Source organism: Diospyros lotus, chromosome 8, assembly GCF_014633365.1.
Source record: "Diospyros lotus cultivar Yz01 chromosome 8, ASM1463336v1, whole genome shotgun sequence".
NCBI classification, from domain to species: Eukaryota; Viridiplantae; Streptophyta; class Magnoliopsida; order Ericales; family Ebenaceae; genus Diospyros; species Diospyros lotus.
In genome coordinates, this window is record NC_068345.1 from 25774904 (window position 1) to 25786181 (window position 11278).

General features: G+C 35.7%; 1 protein-coding gene across 1 annotated transcript; it reads left to right on the forward strand.

Annotated features, from left to right (window-relative positions):
• Positions 1 to 5749: 5749 nt before the first annotated feature.
• LOC127808874 (putative receptor protein kinase ZmPK1) lies at positions 5750 to 8729 on the forward strand. The gene has a single exon (XM_052347564.1). The coding sequence runs from the start codon at positions 5885 to 5887 to the stop codon at positions 8351 to 8353; it is 2469 nt and encodes an 822-aa protein (XP_052203524.1). The 5' UTR covers positions 5750 to 5884; the 3' UTR covers positions 8354 to 8729.
• The last annotated feature ends 2549 nt before the right edge of the window (positions 8730 to 11278 follow it).

Below are 11278 nucleotides of genomic sequence, written 5' to 3' on the forward strand. Positions count from 1 at the left end.
TCATATGGTCATTGGTCCACTGGATCTCCCATCATGCGAGTGTTAACCATTACATGCAAATGCAACATAAAAACACTATCAAACACATTTACCAACTTGCAAGGCCACCTCCACATGGGGCCATCCCTTACCTGGCTCGAACCCTCTTCTCTTCCTCGGCACGAACTCCAGCCTGAACCTCAAGTTCCTCTATGATCATTGCCTTCCCGGTTGAACCTAGAGGCAAATAGACAAAACCCCACAATATCAAACATTAACCAATGCCTTCGCTTTTGCTTACACTGCAAAATCACCCATCAACACTATCTCCAAATAACACCAACAACAGTATACACCAGCTGTCAATAATTTCCAAACAACCCCGACCTAAGGTTTAATCCAACAAATAATTACTCTACAACGTCTCACATAAGCAAATAATTTAAAAAGAAATAATTAATTACCTCATCCAATCTGGAAAGAAAAATCAGTCTATCACCTACGCCAACGTTGCCTCATTAACTGCCATCTCATGCCCAAGATCCCATTCTCGAGCTTCCAATATGCTCCACGAACCTCGAAATAATTTTCAGAACTTTTATGGAATTTTTTGAAATTTTTCCTTATTTTCCATATTTTTTCTTTTTTTATTTCTTTATTTCTTTTTTTTTTTCTTTCTTCTTCTCCATTTCTTCCCCTGTTTCCCGCGCAGTCACTATTCCTTCTTCTTCTTTGAGTGTTCGACTCGCTTGCAACCGCACCCAACCAGCCAGCCACCGCCGCTACTTGGCCCACCGACCACCGTTGCTTCCTGCGTCGCCATCGCCAGTCACGCTTCCATTGGATGGCTGCCACCGCGAGCCACCGTTGCAAGCAGCACCGCGCGCAACCCCTGCGCACTGCCATAGCTGACACCTGCCTCCGATGCAACCTCCACCTTCACTGGTTACGCCCGCCACCGCTGGACACCGTGGCCACCACGGCTGTTTCGCTAACCACTGCAACCGGCTTCTATGGCCTTTGTAACGCCCTAGCCGCCCAGCTCCGCCCGCTGCTAACTCCATCGACGCCGCTGCAACCGGCCAGAGACACTGCCGCTTCAGGCCGACCATCTCTCCCTCACGACCTCTCTCCATCTATCTCTCGCAATGCCTCAGTCCAAGCTCTCTCGAGCTCTGCTCTCCCTCCCTCTAATTTTGATTTCAAAATTTGAAATTTGGACCAAATGCACGCACCACATTCCTATATATATATATATATATATATAATTTACACTTTTAATGCCCTAATTACTCAATTATTTCACTTCCCAATATCTTTAATCCCACTTAAGGAATTTATTAATTACAATTGACCCTCCAAGCCTTAATTAATTATCACAAAATCACACAAAATTTTGATTTTTCAATAATTAATATTTGACTTTTATTCGATAAGGCCGATTTCGTCCCTGCACCTGCACGGGACTTCTACTCCACCTGAAAATGCTTCAGGGTTGCCCCACTTGCAAAGCCAAACCACCCCTAAGATCCCCTCAGCTTCTTGGAGGTCCCCAACGACCATTCGATACTAACACCCATTAGAGCTTATATAGAATTTATTTAAAAAATTATTCCAGATCGAACTGATTCCAGCGTCATTATCCTCATCTCGAGACGCTCACCAATCTCTTGCCCTCTTCCCTAGACATCCAAGTCCCGAGACACTCCCTGCTGCCAATTCGATAATTTTAATTAATTAATTTCTTAAAATCGACTTTTGGGCTTCCCGGACCACCCGGGGTCCTTTCAAAATCACAAGAAATTATTTATTTTCTAATACCATGTAATACCGGGTATTACACATATTCTCTACCTAACTCATTTTCCTCTCATTATAGCCTTCTCTTTCTCTCACTCTCCCATGCTCCTCTTTGAAGAGGCTTGTTCCTTCATCCCTCTCGTTAAGGCCATCTCTCTCTCTCTCTCTCTCTCTCTCTTTCTCCTGCACATCTGACCAAGCCTCCAACCTCCCATGGGCTTCTTTCGGCCATCTCTCTCTCTCCAACCCCCTGTGACTGTGTCTCCAACATCCCTTGGCTCGATGCTAGTCCAATCTACAATGAGGTATGTCTTTAGTTTTATTAGCAATGATTTTCAGCAAAGGTATACGTCAGTGTTAGGTTTGGCCAAAAGTTTAAGCTTAAATCTATGGAGATTTGGCAATTGGATCTTGTTGATTTTTGGGTATGTTGGTCAATGGGCATAAAAGTGTTGGGTGGTTGCCTTAGATCACCAAAAATGACCGGCCACGGTGGCCAGTGGCGACTGGCAGTGTGTTTAAATTGGTTTGGGGTTTGGCCGAAACTTTAAGTTTAGATCTATAGAGTTTCAACCGTTGGATCTTGCTAGTTTTTTGGTATGTTGGTTGATGGGCCCTTGGGTATCGGGTGGTTATCTCTGATCGCGCGGAAACCGCCAGCTACGGTAGCTAGCCGGCAGTGGTTGGCAGTGTATTTTTAAGTTTGGTCAAAAATTAAAACTCAGATCTACTAAAATCTAACCGTTAAATTTATCCTATTTTTTTTATATGTTAACTCTCTTGACTTGGTGTTTCTTATGGTAGGCTCTGATCGTGAGAAGCTTCGGTCGGCAGTGGTCGTCGGAGGTGTTGGTGGCGGCGGTGGTTACATATATACATATATTTATATATATTTACATATTCTCTTTTATTTTTATTTTAATTTATATTGTAAATGTTGATATTTAATTATGAATTTGTATTGAATTGGTGGTATTTGAATATTGTGAAGGTTAAAATTAAATTGAATTGGATGAAATTTAAATGTTAATAAATTAAATTAGTTTGTATTTGTTTTGTGAATTTTTAAATTAAAATTATTAAGTTTAGTTAAGAATTGAATGGTAAGTAGTTATTGTTAATTTTATTTGAATTTAGATATTTATTAATGTTTATATATATTTTAAATTTATATTAAATAAAATTTAAAAAATAATCAAATAATTTCATGTGATGCATAGAGATTGAGTTGTACCTTTTTAATTTTTTTTAACCAAATGGAGAAACACCACGAGAAATACTAATTGTTCAAAAATTTGTTCATTTGAGTTTAGTTTTACTTTAATTTATCAAACAAATTATGCATTTCTCTTAATTAAAATTTTTATTCTTTTAAAAATTTTATTTAGTACTAAGATCCATAAATTATATATATACATAATGAGTATTGTTAAATCATAAAAGATATAAGATGAAAGACACTTTTTGTAAACAATGGACCTACCAACTCATTCCCCACCTTGATGGTAGAGTAAATGAAAAAAATACTCCTTACAAATACTTCTTGTGTTTTGGTAAATGAACAAAAAAATTAATTAAAAATATCTTTTCCTTGATTTAAAGTAAGAGAATTAGGAAATTATTTTTAAAAATGAAAAAAAAAAAAAAGATGAATCCAATGGGTGGATGTGAATATGAATATGAATTGAGCCATGTTAAGTTACTTTTTTTTTGTACGAGTAAAGAATTTTCTCTTTAATAAAATGTATAATATATTAAGTGTTTATTTACTATATATTATTAAATCATTTACAAAAAAATCGTTTTTACTCTTAATTTTCAGATTAATATAAATTTAAAATAAATTTATATTAAATAAATTTAAATTTAACTTCATACACATTAATAAATATAAATTTAAATTTGATATTGAGATAATTTTAAAATATATATACACATTAATAAATATTTAAATTTAAATAAAATAAACAGTAACTACATAGCATTCAATTCTTAAATAAACTTAATAATTTCAATTCAAATATTCACAAAACAAATACAAACCAATTGAATTTATTAACATTTAAATTTCATCCAATTCAATTTAATTTTAACCTTCACAATATTCAAATACCACCAATTCAATACAAATTTATAATTAAATATTAATATTTATAATATAAATTAAAATAATTACAAAAGAAAAAAAAAGAATATGCAAATATATATAAATATATGTATATATGTAACCGTCGCCACCGACGCCTCCAACGACCATCGTCGGCCGAAACTTCCCATGATCAGAGTCTACCATCAAAAACAGGGCCAAATAGCATTAGGGAAATTTTATTCGCAGCCATATTTTCTCTTCGTAGCCATAATTAAAAAATATATATAATTACTCTTTGCAACCATCTTTATTACTTTTCATAGTCACTTATATTCCAAAATTACCCTCACTCACATATTTCATACCTTACGCACAGTCACAACCCACACATCCGTCGCCTTCTCTCTGTCGCCTGTTATTTGTTTGTGGCTGAAATTATCTCGTCTTAGCGAATTGTCCAAATAATAATGAACTTGGATTTTGGGTTTATCTTGAAGGGTTTCAACGTGGCTGTCGCAACCCACACATTCGTTGCCTTCTCTCTGTCGCTTGTTGTTTATTTGTCGTCGAAATTATCTCGTCTCAGCGGATTGTCCAAATAATGAATTTGGATTTTGGGTTTACGTTGAAGGGTTTCAATGTGACTATCCGACGCGGCCAACATTTCCCAACTCCTGGGTTCGGAGACGCTAGTAGCCTCCGACCATGCCCATTATTTCACTGATGCTAACATGCACCTGGCCACAACCATATAAATATATATATATATATGTGACAATCACAAAACCAAATTAATAATTAATTAAGGAAATTAAGAACTCAAATTTACAAGAACGAGTCAAAGAAGTCTCTTCTCATAGTGTCCTCACAATTTCAACTCTATGGAAAATGAAGATTAACATCATTAGCCTAATTAACAACAATTAATTGTGGAGACCAGATAGAGACCCTTCAAAGCTCTTCTCATGCACGTATGAAAAAATTAAAATATTTTGAATAAAAAATTATTAGATAATGTTTGGTTAAATTTTAATTTTTTTAGATAAATTTTTAAATAAAATAAGTCATAAATTTGTTTTATAAATCAGTTAAATCTTGTTAATATAGTTAATATTTGTTATTTTTTAAGTAAGATAATATAGTCTTTCAAAATCAGTTAAGTCTTAGTAAGATAATATAGTCTTGTTAATATAGTCTTTCAAAATTCTTATTTAAAAAAAAAAAACACTAAGACTTTGCTTATATAATAAAAAATAAAACATGGAGATTGATAGCATAGCTCGCGTTTTGACGAAACGCCATTTATTGTATAATATAATATATTATCTCCCCCTCGATATATAATATTAATATGTATATGCATATATATATATATAAATTGATATAGAAGACATGGAAGGTCGTGAAGTGTAAAAGAGGAGAATTCGAGCGGCCTTCATGGCCCCGAACCCAAAGGTTCGGGGGCGGCCTTCATGGCTCCCGTCGACGGATATGGTTGCTGCCGGTGGGTATGGCCGCTGTCTGTGTCTGTATATATATATAAATATCTGTGTATGTTTGTTTATGCATTCAGAAGTGTCTATATCTGTGTCTGTGTAACTTCGGCTGTATATATGTGTCTGTATGTATATATGTGTATATGTATACGTGTGTCTGTGTATGTGTTTATATTTATTGCCATTCTTCTTCTATGATTGTATTTCTATTCGTTTTTTATCTTTGTCCTATCGCATTCGACGGGTTGCATCGTTTTCGATTTGAATAGGCAGTCGCGTATGGTGACTGACAAGACAAGCGATTTATTGAGGAAGAAAGTTGGTCTAATAAGGAGGGACAAATAAATTTTTAAATAAGAGTATTTTAGATATATTCAAAGGTGGCTGTAGAGAGTAAAATCATGGCTGCAAATAGAATTTCCCATGTCGTTATCCCTTTTTACGACCAGACAGAGTCTTCTGCTAAAAAATGTCTGATTACTGAAACCTCCCTCGCGACCCTTTTCTTGGAATTTTAGGCATGGATTTCTTGATTTCCTTCTTCCTAATCTTTCCATTTTTGGCGGCACCATCTTCCTCAAGGCCGTCGACGCCGAGCACGTTGAGTGGAGGTTCATCTCTTTCCGTGGAGTGTCCGAACGACACCTTGATTTCCCCGAACGGTGTTTTCGCTGCTGGGTTTCACCCTGTCGGAGATAACGCTTTTAGTTTGGCCATATGGTTCGCCAGATCATCATCTGGTCCGACGGTGGTTTGGATGGCCAACCGAGACCAGCCCGTCAATGGTAAACGCTCAAAGCTTTCTCTACTGAAGCTCGGCAATCTGGTCTTGACGGACGCCGGACAAAGCCCCATCTGGTCCACCGCCACCGCCTCCGCCTCCGTGGTGCAGTTAACCCTTCACAACACCGGAAATCTCGTTCTCACAACTTCGGATAGTCACATACTTTGGCAAAGCTTCGATTCACCCACAAACACTCTCCTTCCCAACCAACTGTTCACCAGATTCACAAACCTCGTCTCCTCAAGAAGCCAAACCAACCATTCATCCGGTTTTTATAAGCTCTTCTTCGACAATAATAATGTTCTCACCCTTCTCTACAACGGCCCTGAAGTGTCCAGCATCTACTGGCCCGATCCGTGGCTAATGATTTGGGACGCTGGAAGAACAACTTACAACAGCAGCAAAATCGCAGTGCTTGATTCTGCCGGCCACTTCATATCGTCCGATAACTTGCAATTCTCATCGGCCGATTTTGGTTTGGGGCCGCAAAGAAGATTGACCCTTGACGTTGATGGCAGCCTCCGATTGTATAGCTTAGATTTCAGGACTGGAAATTGGACTGTTACGTGGCAAAGCCAATCGGATCCTTGCCGGGTTCACGGGCTATGCGGATCCAACAGTATTTGCAGCTACGCTTATGATTCTGCTAGAAGATGCTCTTGCGTGCCAGGCTATAAGATGAAGAATATCAGCGACTGGTCTAATGGATGTGAACTAGAACACAGTTTTTCCGAAGATGACGACCACAAGACGACCATTTTCGCATCGGTGAGTTATACAGAGTTTTATGGCTATGAATATTCCGTCTTTCAGAACTCTACCTTAGAGGATTGTAAGGTGAAATGCTCTGAGTCATCAATATGCGAAGGGTTCTTGTTCAAGTTTGATGAAAGTAGTGGCTATTACAACTGCTATGCCAAGTCTCAGTTGCTTAATGGGAAACAATCCCCTAATTTACGAGGAACACTCTATGTCAAACTAAATGTTTCTCGGGAAAGTGATGTCTTGCCTTTAAGCATGCCCGTTAAAGAGACCAAGTTGAATTGCACGGGGAACAACATAAGACGATTGGATAGAGTTTATAGAACCAGAAGTGGGAACAATTTCTTTAAGTTTTTGGTTTGGGTGGCGGCTGCAATTGGACTCGTCGAGATGCTTTGTTCGTTTTCGGTGGTTTCTTTCTTGTTCTGGAAGACCAGGAAGCAGCCTGATCCAGCCATGGAAGGCTATTTTCTGGCCGCAACTGCATTCAAGAAATTCACATACGCTGAAATGAAGAAGGCAACGCGAGGGTTCAGCGAAGAAATTGGAAGAGGCGGCCATGGCGTCGTTTACAGAGGCGTATTGCCCGATCATCGGGTCGCAGCCATTAAGCGGCTGGACAAATCGAACGAAGCAGAAGCCGAGTTTCTAGCCGAGATAAACACCATCGGAAGATTAAACCACATGAACCTGATAGAGATATGGGGATATTGTTCCCAAGGAAAACACAGGATTTTGGTATCCGAGTTCATGGAGCATGGTTCCTTGGCAGAGAATCTGCAATCCAACACGCTTGATTGGGAGAAGAGGTTCAACATTGCAGTGGGAATGGCAAAAGGGTTGGCTTATCTACATGAGGCGTGCTTGGAGTGGGTTTTACACTGCGATGTGAAGCCCCAAAACATACTGTTGGACACAAATTATGAGGCGAAAGTAGCCGATTTCGGGCTGTCCAAACTGCTTTACAGGGGCGGAGGCTGCCGTTCAATCAGCTTCTCCAAGATAAGGGGAACAAGAGGCTACATGGCGCCTGAATGGGCTTTCAACCTGCCCATCACCTCCAAAGTCGACGTCTACAGCTACGGAATCGTTGTGTTGGAGATGGTAACGGGAAGGAGCCCTGGAGGAGGAGCCTCCGTGAATGGCAATGAGGAAGGAGGAGGAAGCTTGGTGGATTGGGTGAGGAAGAAGATGCAGGAAGAAGCGAGTTGGATTGAAGGGGTAGTGGACGCGGGTAAAAGTGGCGGGTACGATGCGGCCAAGATGGAAAATCTCATCAAAGTGGCTGTGCAATGCGGGGAGGAAGATAGAGACGCTAGGCCCACCATGAGCAAGGTGCTGCAAATGCTGTTGCACCCCCAAGAAGAGATCCACCCCAAGAAGAGATCCTCGACCATGGACAATAAGACGATTAATCTTGCCCCATGGAGCAAGGTGCCGTAAAAGATTTGAAGTTTGCATTAAATATCGGAATTTGAATTAGTGCAATTTAAAGTTTCACGTGAAATATCGGAATTTGAATTAGTGCGATAACTGAAAGGGCAGAATTATTGTTGAAAACAATATTTAGTTGGAAGACAACAATAAAGTTGAAGACAAGTCTTGCATAAACTAGATCGAATGTCCAGTTCTAATTGTATATAGATTATATTCGCATCTAAATTTATCCAATGGTGCATCAGTGGGAAAGGTCATTCATCCTTAAGGATTAATTGGATGAAGTTCGGACACCCTAAGTGAATAAAAAGAAAAGAATAATCTTTACTTTCAAAACTTGTTGTCTATTTGAATAAATTTACATAAAATATTATTTTTTTTCTTTTTCCAATATGTAAATTGTTGAATCGCTTTGTAATAACTTGAATATTTTGAGAGTATCAAAGTTTTAATGGGTTGTGGAACATATTTTCTAATTTTTTTAACTCTAAACTTCTATTGCATCTTTTTACAATTTTAACTTTATACTATGAATTAAGTGTGTGGCGTACAAATCACAAAGAGTTAAAGAGCTTGTTAAGGCATTGCATTAAGAAGGTTATTTTACACATAACAAAGACATTGACGAAGAAGAAGGAATTTAGAATTTGCCATGAACTAAAAGTACAAGCAAATAATAAAACTATTTTTAGAGAAAACTACCCAAATCAACATTAACACTTTATGCTTTGGTGTTAAGTGTTTTTTTTATAATATTTTTTTATTTTTTGATATTTGGTTGACTGAAAAGATAGAAAAGTATTCTTATAATGAAAATCGATGTAAAATAACTTATCAATTCAAAATTCCTAAATTATTTTCTTATTTATGCCAAAGTTATATAATAAATTGTTTTTCTTTCTTCAAAACATCTTTATATATTTATACAGGTATGTATATTTGTAAATAAATACATATATACACAATATAAATATACATACATATATATGTATACACATACGGATACACATACATACATGGCTTAATACATATGACAACCGTTCAATAATTAAAAAAAATATGGTATTTGTTCATTAACGTGCAAAACGTTAAGATTTGATATTTTAATTATTAAAAATTATTTTTTTAAGTCCTCATTGTGTCTGAGAGTAAATGGAACCGCTATCCACGTTACATAGGATATCACGTCACAAAAAAATATTACCTCAGCGGAACACATCAAATTAAATTTAATGTATAAATATGTTATTTGGTCTCTCAATAGTTAAAAAATTTGATATTTGGTCCTAAAAAAAATCAAATTTAATAAAAGACCACAAATTTCATAAAAGAGACCTAAAAATATTCAAAAAAGTTACATTTCCTAAAAATAGATAAAAAAAATTCATAAAAGTTCATTAAAAACTCCTAAAAATTTCATAAAAAACCTAAAAATTTTCAATAAAATACTTATATTTCATAAAACGATATAAAAATTTCATAAAAAAGACTTAAATTTCATTAAAATACTTAAAATTTCATAAAAAAACCTAAAGTATTAAAAAAAACCTATATTTTATAAAAAGATCTAAAAATATTCAAAAAAGGACCAAATTTCATAAAAAGATCTAATGAAAACTGTGATAACAAGAATTCAAATGAAAAACAACAAAAATTTCATTGAATCCATAAATTTTGTTCACAAATTGTTAAATGATGTCTTATATAAGAAGTGACAACCATTAATCCCATCATTTTTTTTTTTGAATATTTTTAGGTCTTTTTTATTATTTTTAAGTCTTTTATGAAATTCAGTTCTTTTATTATTATTTTTAGATATTTTCTTATTATCAAATTTAGACTTTTATTTTTTCATATCAGAGATCAAATGTCAATTTTTTTTCATAACAAAAGGGCCTACTCTTTTTTAATTTTTTATTATCTAATTTATTTATATACAACGAAAATAAAATAGAAAAATAGTTAGGTACCCTATTTAAGATAAATGCAAGTAGCACTGATAATGTTTGATAAAACAGAAGAGTATACTTGAAGTTTAATACCATGTTGTAAATTCTTTTCCCAGTCGCTCTTTAACCCTAGTTAAATATTCAAAAATAACAAATCTACCCTTTTAATTTAAAAGTCTTTCTCCTTTCTCATATTTCTCTTTTGTTCTTGATAAATAACGGCTCGAAGGCAATGATGTACTCTTTTTTCTCACTTCCTTTCTTTCTCTCCTTTTTTATTTCATATTCTTCTCGACAACAACTCCATTGGTAATAAGGTTTTGTCACTAGAAGAGTTATGCCAAAATGAACCTTATTGTCGATGAGGTTTCCATGCTTGACCGAGTACCCTCGAAAGCCATCCACAAGATTTGAGTGACCTAACTCTTAGCATCCTTAGAAATGACACTTAGTTGCATTAAACAAGATGAGAACTGATATGTTACCTGCGTCCGATGACCTTATATTGTACGATGCGAGCTCCACCATCACCCAATTCCCTCGTAACTCTTCTTACAGGGCTAGAAACACCCCACCCCCTTCCCCACTACAGGCCACAACCCCCCCTCCCCTCCCCCCACACACATATATAAATATTTTTATATTTTTTAAATATTATTATAAATTATTATTTAAATAAATTATTACTCCTATTGAGTTAGAATTACAATTATTTTAATAATTATAGATGTAATCATAATTAATAATTTATTTACTTTTTTAATCGTAATAAAATTTATACTCATTTTATATTTTTTTTAATTGTATTTTCAGATAAGAGTGTAACCGAATTGATCAAATTAGTTAGAGAGATTTGACATGATTTAATTGGGGGGAAGGGGCAAAATTAATCAAATTATTCATATTGAATAGATCAATTTTTTTTTTAAAACCCAACTAACTCAATCGAAAAGATGGTCAAATCGAACACATTGAAAAACAA